This window comes from Ambystoma mexicanum, chromosome 6p (genome assembly GCF_040938575.1).
Source record: "Ambystoma mexicanum isolate Mex_15411 chromosome 6p, UKY_AmexF1_1, whole genome shotgun sequence".
Lineage (NCBI taxonomy): Eukaryota > Metazoa > Chordata > Amphibia > Caudata > Ambystomatidae > Ambystoma > Ambystoma mexicanum.
The window spans coordinates 126,357,573-126,375,093 of NC_090935.1; the positions used below are offsets into that span (position 1 = coordinate 126,357,573).

Genomic DNA, 17,521 nt, shown 5'->3' on the forward strand with positions numbered 1-17,521 from the left:
TTTCTGCTCAGTGGAGGATTTTCAGCACAACAGGATTTTCAGCACAGTGAAGGATTTTCAACACAGTGAAGCATTTTCAGCTCAGTGGAGGATTTTCAGACAACGGAGGATTTTCAGCTCAGTGAAGGATTTTCAGCTCAGTGGAGGATTTTCTGTACAGTGGAGGATTTTCAGCTCAGTGGAGGATTTTCAGCACAACGGAGGATTTTCAGCACAGTGAAGGATTTTCAGCTCAGTGAAGGATTTTCAGCTCAGTGGAGGATTTTCAGCACAACAGGATTTTCAGCACAGTGAAGGATTTTCAGCTCAGTGGAGGATCTTCAGCACAGTGGAGGATTTTCAGCTCAGCGGAGGATTTTCAGCACAGTGGAGGATTTTCAGCTCAGCGGAGGATTTTCAGCACAACAGGATTTTCAGCACAGTGAAAGATTTTCAGCACAGTGGAGGAGTTTCAACACAGTGAAGAATGTTCAGCACAGTGAAGGATGTTCAGCACAGTGAAGGATGTTCAGCACAATGGAGGATTTTCAGCACAGTGAAGGATTTTCAACACAGTGAAGCATTTTCAGCTCAGTGGAGGATTTTCAGACAACGGAGGATTTTCAGCTCAGTGAAGGATTTTCAGCTCAGTGGAGGATTTTCTGTACAGTGGAGGATTTTCAGCTCAGTGGAGGATTTTCAGCACAACGGAGGATTTTCAGCACAGTGAAGGATTTTCAGCTCAGTGAAGGATTTTCTGCTCAGTGGAGGATTTTCAGCACAACAGGATTTTCAGCACAGTGAAGGATTTTCAGCTCAGTGGAGGATCTTCAGCGCAGTGGAGGATTTTCAGCTCAGCGGAGGATTTTCAGCACAGTGGAGGATTTTCAGCTCAGCGGAGGATTTTCAGCACAACAGGATTTTCAGCACAGTGGAGGATTTTCAGCACAGTGGAGCATTTTTAGCTCAGCAGAAGATTTTCAGCTCAGCGGAGGATTTTCAGCTCAGCGGAGGATTTTCAGCACAACAGAGGATTTTCAGCACAGTGAAGGATTTTCAGCTCAGTGAAAGATTTTCAGCTCAGTGGAGGATTTTCAGCACAGTGGAGGATTTTCTGCCACAGAGGGGTCGTTACCGGCACACGTGTAGAAATGAGGTGTGCAAGTCAATGGCTCCAATCCTTCCAATGACCTATGAGAGCAGCTAATTTTCATTGGAAGAGAGAAGGTCACAGTATGATCCGGAAGGAGCAGAGGTAGGGAGGGGGAGGTGGCTCAGAATTAACAAAAATACTTTTACTCTAGAAAGGTTATGTGCTTTAAAGGGCCTTGGAGGATGAGTAAAGCCATGGAAGAGAGTAGTTTCTAGCTTACAAGAGAGCTTATCTTTCTGAGACATGAGTAGCCACAGAATGGTCCCCTCCTCTTCCTCCAGTAGCAAATGTGTACCCATTATGAACCCCCTGTCAGGTCCAACTCCTCCGCCTGCATCCTTGGCCTGCAGCCCACAGTTATAACGGTAAGCAGCAGTCACCCTCCATACCCCCACACCCACGCCCACCCCCTGACAATGTACAGTAGTAGACTCACGAAAATGCTCTCCATGTGCCGAATAATTAGCACAATTGAAACCCGAGCAGGATGCTGCATATTTAATGCAAAGTATTCTTTTGATAATTTGACCGCGAGCCAAATTAGAAAAGGATGTGTTGCCTTTTTCCAAGCACAGAGACACACACACACACAAATAATGATCTTGTCCCGCTTTGCATGCAGAATTCAAACACCATCTGTCAAAGTGTTTCAACGTGTACCAAGCTCGGCATTGGGGCGCTCAAAGGCGAACACAAGCAGGAGCTTAATGGGGAGCAGGGTTTAGAACGACCAACTCCTTCGTTTGAAGCAATGTATCACTGTAGAATCCTGTACAGGCCAGGCTCGTGGGGCAGAGCTAAATAGCATGCAAAGGGCCCAGAGTTTCATATAGAGACTGTTAGCACCTCAGGGCATTAGGAGATGATGGGATTTTCCTAGTATCACACAATTTGGTTGAATAGGAGAAGCCAGTATTAGAGCGTGTTACTATGGCCATCTTTAGACTCTCTTTTTAGAATCTTTAATGATGTCCCCCCTTTTAACTTGTTCTTGTTTTTTGGGTGTTTCTTCTTTATTTATTTTTTTGCCTAACAACGTTTTTCTCCTTTTGGTAGACTTGCATTTTATTATATTCATCACTCAATTTCTTGCTTTATTGGTATTCTTTTGTTCTATTTCCTTCTTTTGTATCCTTTAGTTCTAGTTCATCATATCATCTATTGTACCAATTAATACATTTTTGTAAAGCACCTTGGCAGGATGATGTACCCAATAGTGCCATGTTGGGCTTTCTGGAGGGCTTCCCAGAAACTACTTTCCTCATCTAAGAACCTTACAAAAAATAGTGGTGTGCCCACTCACTTTCTTCTACCTATCTATTATTTTGGCAACTTTGAGTGGAGGCACCCCCCATTATATCTTATGATGACATCAGCCAAGTTGCAGAAACAAGAGCTGAGACTCTGGGTTTCTCCTCAGAAGAAGCACACCCAATTCTGAAACTTATGAAGGACACTAATAACACATGCACATGTAGTGATCCCTCTAATTAAGACAAACAATTGGAATATTTGATTAGAAAATAAATGAACATGAATCTTCATCCAGTGACATTGGGACATTAGTACGAAGCTCAGCGCATATCCAAAGGCTTAGCATCTGTTTGAAACCCACTCAGTGCAAGGAGGATAAATAGTTAGCAAAGTAGTGAGAGCAGATCTTGAACAAGTGTTCACTAGACTTAATCATGTGCATTAGCCGAGAATTGGTTACGGACATTGACTGTCTCAATAAAGAGATTTCAGACATCAAACAGGAACTTAGCGGATCCTTAGCCCTGAAGAGTTACAGCACACCATAGACAATATTGACAAGAAACTAGAATCCTATTGCAACAAACTCGAAAAGATTAGCCAATTCAGGAGGGACACCTATGATTACCTAAATGACGAGCTATATAACTGGATGGACTCAATTAAACATTTCATCTCTAAACCCAGTGGTGGTAGTTGCTCAACTTATCCTTCCAGCTCTGACACAGATGATGTCGGAACTTAGGGGTTCAGAAGCTCAAAACAGAGATAGGACTGACACGGATAGACCTTTAGCCAGCAGTCGTTCATCCATGCATTCTTCTGCAAAGGGTGGTAGTTTTTAAGGGAGAGTAGATGCAAAAAGAGAACCCAGAGGGGGCATAGATCAAACTCATGATTGCAGAATACAAACCAGGCAATGGAGCGGGATAACCTAGTGTTTACCCTATTTACCCATAATATGACAGACAACGATATTAACACCCGGCAATAAGGCTTTGGCTCTGTCCCCATCTATAGCACCTCTCTATGAGACCAAGGTTGATTTATACCATGTCACCGGGTATCTGAAACGCCAATGGTTTTTTCTTGGAACTTGACCAAAGCAATGGAGACTCAGAACTCTGTAACGAGTTTAAGACTGACGACGTATCCATCGAAATTAAACCTAAGAGCAAGTTAATTTCACCTATTTTTGTCCCCATTTAAGATTTGTTCATACACACGATTCTGACTGACCTCAAAAAACATTATTTTAAACCCCCTTAACATATACATTTCAAAAGGAATTAGACAGTCCCCATTAAATCTATTGTCTGTTTGGAGTCAATAACATCACTATCAGACCCGCCGACAAGCATGGAGCACTGGCCATCATGAATAATATGGACTATGAGACTAAGTGTTGGAGGCAACTCAACAACGTTAGTACATACGTCTGACTTAATAAAGATCTAACCATTAACATCCATGAGCAACTTAAAATAGTATTTGAACAGGCGGAGGAATACGGCTGGATTAAGACAAACACTAAGCCCGTCCTGTTTTGAAAACACACTAAGATGCCTACCTACATTTTAATTTCTTCAAATGGTACATAGAGATGTCACACATATCCCGGCAGACCCATAGTTTCAGCCACAAATAGCATTCTCCAACCCATGGGAGTCTATATCGTCTACTTTTCACAGCATTTAGTCCAGAAAACCTAGACATACAAAAGGACACAACTCATTTTCTCAGCATCCTCTGGAGATTGGCATTTGGTACTGACAATATCCTCTTTTCTCTAGATGTGAGGAGCCTGTGCACTAGTATGCCACATGATCTGGGCCTTGAAGCCCTGGAATTAATTATTTTTCTGTTCTAATTTATTGCTCAAAAAGTTAGTTTTAGTAGCAAATGACAATTATTTCTACAAACTACAGGCACATCAATGGGTGCCACTATGACACCGGCATAAGCCAATAGTTCTGTGTTCAAATATGAAACAGATCATGTCTTAAAAACCCTATTTGGCATAAATTCTTGAGTTGTTGGGATCGATACAATGATGATATCTTTGGGATCTGGATTTGTCGATCCCCCAGAATATCGCCCAATGCAATTACCGTTACCACCACTTGCTCTGGTGGTATTACCGCCGGCTCGCAAGTGGCAGGGGTGGTGTAAGTCCCCATCTTTTTTTTCTGTCTATCGACTGAATGGGGCATTTCCGGTGCAATTACTGTGGTGGTAATTGCGATGCAGTTATTGCACCAAAAATGGGCCGAAAGTCCGCGGATTTACCTCCAGCTCTGAGCTGGAGTTGACTCCTCCAACTTTCTACACAACTCCTAGGTAACGGTATTACAGCTGCATTTCTACAGCACTGCCCAACTTGTGATGAACCCTATTGACCCTAGGATTTAGTTTACCATTCTGTTTACCATTAAACTATAATGAAATATTTTGACGTTAAGGCTACCATAAAAAGGTCTTGAGTTCAACATCTACCACAGACCCACAGATCGCAAAAACCTATTGCATAGACTGATCTTTCACCCGCCTAACCTGATCAGGAATCTTCCATATAGGCAGCTCCTCTGTGTGAACAGGATAGTTAGATGAGACCAGCAAAATTGAATTTATTAGAATGGTTACCAAATTTGAATAGCAATGATTTTTCAAACAAGAACTTCACATTGCAAGAAACGTGGTTGTGAACCTTGACAGAAACACACTTGTTACACAGAAGAGGCTTAAAAATCCTCCTGATCTGCTTTTTGTCTAAATTAAATTCCATCCCGATCAATAGGAAAAAACATCATTAAGAAACACAAGAAAATCATTGCAGTTGTTAAGAATTTGATCCCTGTTTTACAGCTCCACCTAGATTGGCATACACATGTAGCCATAACCTTAGAAACATGATTGTGCACTCCGGTGAATACAGCAAGCCTATTTTTCCCAACAGAGACAACTCAAGAAGGATTGGAACATTTCCATGCCTCCATTAAATTATTATCAAGGGTAATGTCATCTCCCACCCAAGGACGAGTACCAAGATCTATCTCAGAGACTTTGCTACCTGTGACACAGCTCAAATCATATACTTCATCAACTACCCCTCTGGTATCTACTAGATCACACTATCTAAGAGACCAGCCAACCTTTGCTGGAATGAACACAGATCAACAGCTGAACCATTAACCAGTAACTAGACATTTTTTAGAACAACTGCATCAACTGGCTCAAATCCATTTTCAGATTCTCAAAGTTGTGACCTGTGAACCACATGGAGATTTTAGCAAGTTTTGAACTGCAGAGACGTAATCTAGATGGATTATTTGGACTCAGCCCTGACAGTGTGCTCTAGCACCTTGAAGCATCTCGTGTGCTAGATGGAATTACTAATAATGATTGCAGACCCAAATAACCATACAGACTCAAAGAATATGGCAAATTACTACTTTATTATCAGTTTAAAATAAAGTAGGGCAATCCGGCAAACAACAGTCCACGCACTCACAATTTGTTTTCACCTCTTCTAAGGTTTCATAACTCAATGTACGTCAGCAATGACGTCATCTCACGTGGCAAACTGTAAAACCTATTGAAGGGGGGATTGATTAAGGGAACATGTGTACTTATATATCATATAATTATTAGTAATATTGCTGCATGCCCCTTATATGGTAGGCATGCCTTGATCCACCTCTAAATATGTATAATACAGATTATAGCAGAATAACAGCAACGGGTTGGCCTTTGCAACATTCTATAGCATGTTGCTACATAGATCCTCTGATTGGTTGGCATTCTCTCCCAACTTTGGAGTTTCAGCTCATTAGCAGCACAGAAGGAAAATGAAACTCAGATGCAGAGAGCAACATCAGACTACTACCCACTTGCCCAATTAGTCCATCATCTCTCATCGGTCAGGCCCCAAACCAAGGCTTCTTCTTTATAGTTGACCTTGCAGCCGGTTCCCTATTCTAGAGCTTAATGAATAGCCCTTGTTTTCGATTTCTGAATCGCTTTGTCTCTACTCATTAATTCTCTGGTGCACATGATTTCTTTGTGTTCCATTATATGTTTCTCTTGTTACTTCCAGTTACATCTTCATGCTTTAAGTACATGGATATTGTTTTAGTGCGTCTACTTGTCTTTCCTTCATGACATCGCCCTGCCCTTGTCCGATTTCACTTATAGCTCTTCGTTGTCCAATGTTGTGAACAGACATCCGTCAACCCTTTCAGTGCGAGGGCATATTTGATACTGTTGTCTGAGTGTATTTTGTTTCTCATACACTTGTTCCGGTATTGGGACAATACCTGTTGTCCAACATAGGGCTCTTCGCCTGCTTTTCCAGTGTGAGGGAGATGAGGGGGTGAATGAGTCTAATCTATTATTCTGCTTGACTTTTCACTCCTAATCACATGAGGACATTTTTCCCAGTATCTGTCAAAGGCCATGATCTTGTGTTTTAGCACATGCCTGTCGTTGCTTTACTGACTTTTACTTCCATTTACCTACCAGTATACCAGGTATGGTGCCTGTGTTTTAGGGGGAAACATTACTCGAAGTAGGGTGTTTGCAAACAGGACAATATGCCCAATTTCATTCAAAAGGTAATACTTATTGCTGTCATTTCTTTGCATTCAAAATTATATCCCTGCATGGAAATTCATTGTTTGAGGACCAACAGGAAGTTTCTATTAATCAATCAGTTTCTGAAGTGGTGAAATGTGTACACGCTGGACATCCAGTTCTAAACAGCATTGATTCCAATAAAGGTGAATTGTTGACAGATATTGGACAAACAAAGAAAATTACTCATCTATGAATGGGCAGAAAATGACAGGAAAGTGTGGCACATAAGAAGAATTTTATCAACACTGTCGCGAAAGAGAGATTTTACCATTGCACATTGCAATATTTCCAACTTGAAAATTACACTCGATCCATCTACGTTTCTATCTTAATTTGATCCAACCATTGACAATAATTGAGAATGTGGATATCTTGTGAAAAGCAAATTTGTGGATTTTGGAGTGTGGGGTTATCTGAAAAACACCTGCTAATTTATTAGAAGAGACATTTATAGAATCGACTTTTAACCTCTGTTCAACCTTTGATTTCATTGTTATGTAAAGCACTCTTAGAAATACAAAATGTGTTACCAAAGTTTAACAATTGACATTTAAATTCTCTGTGAATGTTTTACCATTGAATTGTATCAATTATGAATATGGACCAAATGATTTATAATTAGGAAATGTTGACCTGTAGCAACGAATCACTGTTGAATTGTTATTGTAAATTTGAGTTTAATGAGTTAATAAGGAATTGATGTATTGAATTATATTTGTATTGTATATGCAAAAGGGTTATGTAAACCAACACGTCAACAAAAATGTGAAAAATAAGCACACTTCTGCTGGAGCATGCACAGCTCCTTACATTTATGCTAACCTCATATTGCTTAACAGACTTACGTATTTCCTCTCTCAAGCCCCTCGTCCAGACTTTGCGGATTGAAGCTCTGGTATCGCTCCTTCCGAGCTCTTCTGTTTCACATGGCCAAGCGTGAGGAGGCCATCCAGTTTCCTCTGGATTATGTGATTTAGTTATTTCTATCCCATTTTAAATTCAGGAAAACTACAAACACCATAATTCCAAGCTAAATCTGTACTCGGTGGCCTTTTCACACATGGCAATGGAAAACCTGAGAGTTCTGCTCATAATATTGCTAATACTGGACTCGGTTTCGGTCCTCTAATCAGACATTGCATGGAGGGGACGGCATAAAAATGCACTTCCGTGTATGCAGTCCCCTATGTGCAATTTTGATTTGTTTTCACAGATGGTTTAATTTAAAGATGGGCATTCGCAGGGGTGGCGTCTAGGGTATGAACCACACCATTTAAAAATACAAAATATATTTTAAATTCCTCTGTCCGTTTATATGCCCGGCGGGATGCATTAGATGGACTCCTATAGAATATAGCGGCTCTGCGCATGTGCAAAAGGAAGGTGGATTCCATAGGATTCCATAGGAGCTCCTAAATTAAATTCTGATCCAGACTCAAGCTGTGCTTTATAAATACACGAAAATAACACGGACACATAAACATGTGTAAAATCATTTAGGCATGGTTTTTACTGTCCGTGTGGTTTTTACTTAACCATGAAAAATAGCTTGAACGTGTCACACGCCTGCCCCCCCCACCCTCATTAGCTATTTACATATTTCCAAATTACTGCAAGTGCGGCTTCTCAACTGGATGAATTTCTTGTACTCCACCTTCTGCTCATCCCTCTTTACTCATGTAAAGATCTTCCCATCGTCCTTGTGATGTGAAGTGATTTGCATTGCTCTGTGCTCCTAAGGTGAGGCGGCCTCTCCCCCACTCTTTTCTGAGCTAGATGTGGCCCACTTCCAGTTCCAGTTGCAAGTGTGGGTCCAGCTTGCTTCAAATCCTTGGGCTTGGACAGTCCAGGTTCTGTCCCAAAAACGAAACACTGCTGCAGGTGGGAATTTGTGGTCTAGTGCAGAACATCCATTTTGAAAAGCATCTCTGTTGCCTTGCTCCATCTTCTGCATGTTCTCTCAGGCTCCTATCTTTTGCACCCTTCCCTCGCGCACACACACTCACTCGTGGCTCATATACTAGACATCCACAACCATACTCACGTGCAGGCACGCACATGCACACACACATGCATGCAGTAACTCACAAACACATGCACACACAGACACATGCAAATACTCACATGTGCAAACAGGGCTGCACGGGTGACCACCCGTGAATCTTTCAAGGTCTTCCCCAACCTGGGTGGCGGGAGAAGGCATAGCAGGGGCCTTTTTGAAATGAAATGCACCCCCCTCTGCAGAGTAGGGCGCATTTAATAACAATACAGCGCTGATTCTTTTGCATCAGCGCCTATTGAAAAGTGTGCTGCCCCACCCCACATGACCTGGAGCGCGCTGGGGGGAGATCACCAACTTTTACTGTGTGGGGCTCTACCACCGCTAGGGCCGGCCCTGTGTGTAAACATGCACACAACAAAGACACACGTACACAGAAGTATGGACCCTCAGACACCGAAAGGCGTTCACTCATACAGAAACACGTGACCAGGCGCATACATGCAAACCACGGGGGTGTACATGTAGCTGTGTTGAACAACAAAAAACAAATGACCAGGCGCAACACACACATACACACACACACACACGGCTTCATGCCGATTTTCTCCTTGGACACCGAGTCTGTAAACGATGTGGAGATTCTGAAAGAGCGGGCGGATTTTTTCCCCAGAAATATGCTCCTTGTGAACTCGAAATTCTGGACGCCTTTCAAATGGAAACAAACGGCATGCAAACAAACGCAAGTGACATGTTTATAAACAGACATGTGGACTAAGCCTTGTATTTACATTCAATGTACGAATCTGCAAGCTCTGGAGTGGCCTCCCAAATCCATTAACTAGTCTGTTTACTGAGGCCAGGCTCCCAGTCTGACCCACCTGGCTCTCGCCGGAGCTGATGCAGCTAGCCGGCTAGAGCCTGCCAGAGCCCGCCAGAGCCTGCCAGAGGCTGCAAACCCACCACTGCCGACTCCCAGCATCAGCTCTTTCCCAGGTTCTCCTTGCGGGATCCCCGCAGGTTCAGGAAGGTTTGGATCACCCAAGCTCTTCCTTGCCCATCCGCGGATCTGCTTAGGCCAGTCGCCCAATCTCAGCTTCATCATTGTGCAGCCCGGCCTCCTGACCACAGTCTGTTAAGCCCCAACTAATGCAAGGCAGCGATTTAGTAAAAGTCCAGAGAGAGGCACACATGCTAACCCCTTAAGTGCCAAGGACGAGTATGCTCGTCCTTTCTGCATAAACTTGCATAATAGCCTGGCACTTAAGATGACCTCCAGTTGGGGATCTTCAAAAGTACTCTTAATTGTAATTCTTTACTTATAGAGCGCTTATAAGCAGGTGAAGTGCTTCAAAGCGCTTCAAGGCGGGAAGGGAACAGGGGAATACATAGACATCCTTAGGCCTTGGCATTTCCGAATGATCTTGCAAAAAAAAACTAGCAAACTTGGTTCCCAGCCTTACTACAAGTGTGGCGTAAGAGAAGGACGGAGCAGAGGGGGAGGAGAGGAAGAAGAACAGACCGTTATTTAGCTACCGTTCTCGGCCAATAACGTTTCAATCGTGCAAGTGCGTGACTGATGGTAAGGCGATAAAGGCGGGGGGGGGGGAAGGGGAGGAGAAGGACATACAGAAACAAAAACGACCGTACTAAGCCTGGCAGACCCGGTCCGGTGCATACTAGGTAGCGTAAGTGCCAGACATGGAGTGAAAGGGTGTGGGGCATGTTCTGGTGTTGCAGAGTTCCACGCTACGCTCCTTCTGGCCTGATGCAGACTTGTATGTGCTACGTTGACCTCCTGTGTCTAGTGAGATTGGGGAAGCAGAAGGCTGCTCTAGCAACCGGGTTACATCAGGTTTATTTAGCGTGTAGGCTGCAGCCTTTCGAAGCATAGATTCTACTTGCACGCCATGGAATGGGCACGCGGCATCACTGCTCTGTCCGCTGGCAAGTCATTTGCCGGAAGCATTGTTACGGAGGTCCTTTCCGCTTATGAATTTTAATTAGGGGAAATGACGTCACTGATCACGGCAGGAGTGTGGTGAAGGGAGTTCATGGCCAGAAATTGGATGGATATTTTGCATAATTATCTGTATCCTGCTTGATATTTTGTTTTCTACACAACAACTGACGACGGGTCTTTGCCATTATTAATCTGATATCAAGCTCCTCTTTTCTCCATTATTCTATTTTTAGACTGGCATTAGTGATGCCAGACATGGTAACAGACTTCCTCTGCCTTTTAAAAGACGATTTACTGAAGTTGTTTACACTGGGCCTCATTACAAGTATGGCGGTCTGGAAATAAATGTGTCGGTAGCAACGTACCAGCAGCCTTTCCAGACCACCATACTACAATGATGCCGGCAGGGGCCATGGATATTTCCACAGAGTCTTATGGGACTCCATGGAAATGGGGTGTAACCGTTACTGCTGCCATTTGGGATATCGTGGTGGCTCCTGGATATCAGGTGGCATTACGGCTGTTACGGGTTGCCAGAAAGCCTCCGCCTACCGGCAGGTTTTCCGGTACCCCTGTAATGAAGGCCCTTGTTTGCATTTGAATCTGTGTGGCACATCACTTTAAGGAAAATCGGAAAGTTACCACGTGGGCGCCCTTACCATGGCCCATTGCAGGGCTTTAAGTGAGCCAGGCCTAGCGGGGTGGAGACCTGGCTGTATCTAAAAACTGGTCCTGTGCCAGAGTGCTGCAGTGCGCCGGCAGTGACCCATTTTCCCTGAATGAGATACAAGGGCTGAAATTGCAGACAGGAAACTCGTGCTAGTTTATAATGGAGTAAGCCTGCATTATACCTTAGGCTGTCCAAATAGGTATGTAGGACTGGTGCTTTGAACATATTTCACTGTTAGGGTGTTATCATAAATGATTTAAGCAGCATGGCCAGTGAGTTACATGTGCTCAGAAGGGTTGCAGGCTTGCTTCACTGTCAGATACATTTCTCACATATACAAATTGTGATTATTCTTATGTTCCCATCATGCTCTTTTATTTTATGCAGAGTGACCTGTAACTTAATTCGGTGCAATTTGTTCCCCTCCCCTTTCTCATGGGTGATTTCAGGGCTGGGTGAATATCGGTGGAGGCCAATTTAAAAATGATGTTTTTGAGGCATATTATGTAGCTGTGTGGTGTACATGTTATAATGTACATATCCTATGCAGACCGCAATGAGTGATTTCTCGTATTGTTTCATTGAGGGCGAGTAACATAAGACCCACCATGATCACCACGCACATTCCCTGCCCCACGCCAAAGAATTGAAAGCAGGGGGAAACATGTCTGCGATAAGTTAACACTTTTTAAAGAGGTCTGTTCAACAAATGCACATTTAAAGTGACAAAACCTTTAGAGTGTGAATAATGATATCCCATTATTAGAGTATGTGTACAGACCATCATCCCTTCCTTGGGGCTTCATTCTGTGGGAAAATCCTAGACAAAGCATTGAAGGGAGGGGCTAGTGGTTTCAGTTAAAAAAGGTACAGGAGCATTGGCCTCTGCAGGGTAGAACAAAGGAAGACAGTCAGCAAGGAGCTGAAGCACTAAGCCACCACTTAAGAAGGGCTATTAAGATGACCCTGATGCCAGGCCTGGGTAATTTATTTACAGAAGGAGGGTCATTTACTCACTGATTAATTTCTTTGTATACTGAGGAAGTAATTTCCATGCACACTGAGCCAGGCTAAGCCAGAGGGACATGCAGACTGAATGCAAGAAAGGACACCTTAGACAGTGCTGATCATCTCATGGTGTACTACTATCTGTGACAGACGGCCTTTGCCTAAGCCACCTGCCACGCCTACATGCCTCACCCACCACTCTTTAGGCTGTACCCTACGGCTTAGCAACGCCCCCTTGCTAGAGCCTTCCCTCAACATTTACAATACTGCCTCGCTATTTGGTACTCGCTTCATCGTTACCTCCCAACATGCATTAAAAGTTGCTAATTTTAAAATGTGTTGTGTTTGGCTTTCCCCTGCGGAACCTCACTGTTCAAATAAGTAGAGAGTACCAACAAAAACAAGTGTTGCGCAATTGTCGATAGACGGTCCTTCCACACCTCCATTTTTGAGTGGATCGCTGTAAGATCCTACAATCTGGCCCTTCTTCTTGATTGTAAAATATTCACCCCTCCGGCAAACCTACCTGCTCAGCAAAATCCACCTGCACCACGTGACAAGGTTTCCAGGAGCAGTAAACCTTTCCACTTCCCAGTTTAAGGTGGTATGAAAGGGACTCTAATCCTCCTGTGACTTGTCCCGGAAACTCTCTGCCACCCAGCGTGGTCTGCCTGGAGCTCCGGGAGGAAATTTCCTTAAATTCAGGCTGCTCCTGAAAACTCTTCTCCACCACCTTCAAATAACCATGACTAGCCCGTTCTGTTTCTCATCATGAGTTTACATTGTGTAAAGCCGGTCTTAGCACACCTAGCTAAGAGTATTGCGCAAGAACCGCAAGGAATTTACAGTATATGTCTCATACGTTTCAAAGTTCTGTTGGAAGTACTTGTAATGTAGTCTTGTCATGTTATGTCACTGGCTAGGAGTGTGTTCTTGTAGAATGTTGATGTAGGAATGCTGCATGGGCCTGAGAGTGAATGTTCTGTGAGTGTCAGTTGGGGCCTGAGCTGTGGATGCAAGGATGGCCGGTGGGTCTGCTCTCTAACTATGTCCTGTCTTCTGTCTACTGTGCTACTGAATATACCTACAAGAGAAACTGGATTGATGTACATTTGTACCTATGTAAATAAAGCTACCTGGAATAAACCCAATGACTCTACAGCAGGTCTGTGTCTCGAGTCCGAGCTTTATTACCACCAAATATACTTCATAACAGTACTGTTTTGATGGGATTGAAACCACTGTTCCAACATGTCTTAATTCTCATTGGAGACCCTCTTTGTTATGTCCTGGCTCCCTTCAAGGTCCCTTATGCACCACTCCTCTGTTTGACGTTGTTTCTCTATCTGTCTTCTTCTTACTGATAGATTTTATCCATCAGCTGTGGTTTTTGGATACCGAGAATTGAGCCTCATTACTCCATCTTCTCGGGTTGAGTATGTTGTTTCTCTGTCTACAGGAAGTTTATATTACCAACATTCTTAAACACCTCCTCCTTTTCTGAGCAGCCTATCTGTGCCCTCTCCAATTGTGATGTAACTTCCTGGCACCCCTGTATATGAGTCATGCACGTTGACGGCTAAAATGATAGGAAGGAGTTCAAAAGGTGACATGCATGGCAGGAAATTGCAACTGCACATCCAGAGGCTTTTGTGAGATCTTTTGTGAATGTGTTGAATGATAATTAATTACTCTTTAATTACACTCCTTGAGACCAGTCTCTATCAGGGGTGGACTGGCCTATAAGGAACTCTGGAGATTTCCCGATAGGCCTCTGCACTCTGTGCCTCTTTTGTGTGGTACCCCATTTTATTTTTAAATGTTCTTATAGGATAAGGGTTGGGCGTGCTGAAAATGTGTAATATGGGGTCACTTTGAACATTATTTCCATGGCCTCTTTTGGTTCCCAATCCACTGCAGTCCACCCCTGGTCTCTTAGTGTGCGGACCGGGCTTCACACCTCTGTTGCTCTGCATTGTTTTGCTTCCAAGACAAAGGCTTTGCCCCTCATATATCCTCCAGACCCCTATCATACCGAGTGAATTGTCTAAAATTATGTATCATTGCAGTGTAATATATCACACAAATCTGCAAACCTTCAGGTACCTTCACCTTATATTATAAATAAATAAATATTTCTTATTTGATATTCACTGTATCAAAAAACAACACCACATTTAAAATATTTGTTCTCTCCAGATCTCATTAATCCAATTCTTTACTACATCGTTCCGTGAGGTTAGTATACATAGACGTGAAATAGACGCCACAAAAACAATACTCATTTTGTTACAGAAAAAATTGAAGGGTACTCCCTCTTTTCATAACAGACTTCTTTGGAATCACTGTAAGAAAGTGTGTGGTCTCTGCGTCCAGATTCCTTAAATTCTCTTGCAGCATCCCAACTATCACAGGATTCCTACAGTGCATGATCAAGGGGTATATCCCTTCCTGATGTCAACAAAACAACAACCACAGAAAATACACAGATATGGCGATACTGTTTTGGCCTTGTGATGGGATCTAGTGATTGGGTCCTGTCAGTTTCGAACAGCCTTCATCAGGACAGAAGAAAAACAATGTTCATGTGTTCACCCTCTATCCGACAATCAGGTATAATCCACCTTGATCCTCTCTCTTTTCAGCTGTTCAAACATCACCATGCAGGTGCATCTTTCTAGGGTGTGGCCAGACATTTAATTCTTATGTAACTTGTTATTACTACTCGTCATCATTTATTTTCCCTCCAGTTTAGGTGGTTAATATTGACCCTCTGATTTAGCATATCAGCATGTATGTCTATTTACACTGGTATTCCTGGTTCCCAGAAGTGCCACGGCTAACTTGCCATGGATGCCGTCTTCTCCAAGCTGCTAAATTGCACTTTGGAGTCATTCCATATACCCCCATTGGGTACATTTCTCTATCTCCCCATGACCATGTCATCAATATCCTATATTGTATGCACGTACAACACCCTGGCATAATTCTGAAAACAGAATGTGAAGTGAGGTAACAAGACCCAGATATTAAATGTGCCCTACAAGAGTAACCAGTTAAATAAAGAAAGCCAAGCATTAGGTCCAAAATTGCCCAAAGCTATGTAGGCCGGTGCAGCTTTGTCTGACTATTTGCTAGTGAAGGAGCGGGATGCCTTCACAGCAGAAGCTCCTGCCGATGTCCAACAGGTGGCACAACTTTGATGATACCATCTTACTTGGGACACAACGTATTTAACCATATGTCACATGCTCTACTAGTGTGAGTAGTGCCAACTTGTGCCTTGGCCAGTGTCCTACAGTTTAGCAATACAACCACTTACCATAGTATAAAACATATTACAGTGGCCCACGTGGCCCACAGGATGAGCCTTCCATTCTTGGGCCTCACTGTGGGCCATCTTCAGGAAGTCTGCCAAATAAGTGCATGGTTCTCTACCTGTTTATGGTGGGGGTTCTAGCAGGACTCTTGCCTACAAGAAGCACTGCCACATATGAATATAAATGCACACAACATATCATTGGACTGCACAAACAGCACAGCTCAACGTATTTCTATACCCAAAGCGAGAAAAGGTGACGCGTAACACCTTGCTTACCTATAGTGGTCTCCTCAAAGCTGATGGACGCAGAGTTCCTCCCGAGTGCGTTTGTGACCACTGCGGTCACGCGATACTTGAGCGCAGAGAACATGTGGCTGTACTTAATGTGGCACCTGTTCTTGGGGAAGGGGTCCTTTTCACAAGGCAGCAACTTGGAGTCATGCCTGTCAATGGAACCAGAGACAGAGAGAAACTGGTAAGCAAAGCACTTGACAAACGTCTGCACCCGCTTTCCACTGGACTCGGGTCTCACAACAACAGTAGCATCTCTCCCAGGTTAGTGATGTAGATTTTGTTGCATATTACAATACGCTGAAACTTTTAAAAAATTGTACAGATGGAGAGATCAGAGGGAAACATTTCAGGTTGCAAGCTACTAGCCAGTCATAAAAAGTCACTTGCCATCTCAATTCTGCACATACAGACAGCACACCTTTTCTTACTCGTCAAAGTCAGCTATCACGAGTCAATTGCTAATGGCGACTGCACAACACCAGGTGCTATGAACTCATTGTTTGGCATTTGATTGATCAGCCTTGGCAGTATGATAAGCTATGACATTCCTCCCATAGGATTCTGCGAGGTGAAGGCTGCCTGCTAGTCATTGACCAGCACTTCAACTAGTGAGCTATCCACTATCACCTGCATTGATTCTTACATAAATATGGTTAGTCTATAAACCCTCTTCCGATCAGGATGCAGCAATAGAAGAGCTCCATCTTGTGGACGGGTGCTGCCACTACTACTGAACATACTGTGGAAAATTCAGTGTGGTGCCAGGGGGCAAGCTCCTGCACAGAATCCCTAATCCATTCTAAGGAATAAGATCATTACTCAAGAATTTCTAAATCATATATGCCCACGCGCATTAACCAAATGCCCTCTCCCACCCACAAACAGTTTACTTGACTCTATCACACTTTTTCTTTATTTGAAAGCAAGTTCCCTCATTATAAGCGCTTCTCACCGGTATCGAAGGTGTGAAACAATACGTGTTGTTAGCATTCAAAAGTAGTTTCTGATACAGGTTAGTTACATAAGCACAATAAACCATATGAAAAAGTGTGACTTTGAAATTCCAGGGAGTTAGTAAGTTAGTGACTTTTGCTGGACCAGCCGAAAGGGGATTGGAGCCACGGTTATTGGAGTACAATCTGTAGCCAATGGAATGCAAACTCTAATTGCTGTGGAAGGCAATCCCGCCCAAGGACCAACAGGACTTTGATGTACATCAGTTTACACAACCACAAACATCAAGC

General features: G+C 43.3%; 1 protein-coding gene across 2 annotated transcripts in view; it reads right to left on the reverse strand.

Annotated features, from left to right (window-relative positions):
- Positions 1–17,521, reverse strand: part of CNTFR (ciliary neurotrophic factor receptor) — a 1,120,093-nt gene that overhangs the window by 242,036 nt on the left and 860,536 nt on the right. For both annotated transcript variants that reach the window (XM_069626824.1, XM_069626823.1), the window contains exon 7: positions 16,260–16,426. In XM_069626824.1, coding sequence (XP_069482925.1) covers positions 16,260–16,426 — 167 coding nt within the window. The remainder of the gene's footprint in view (positions 1–16,259; positions 16,427–17,521) is intronic.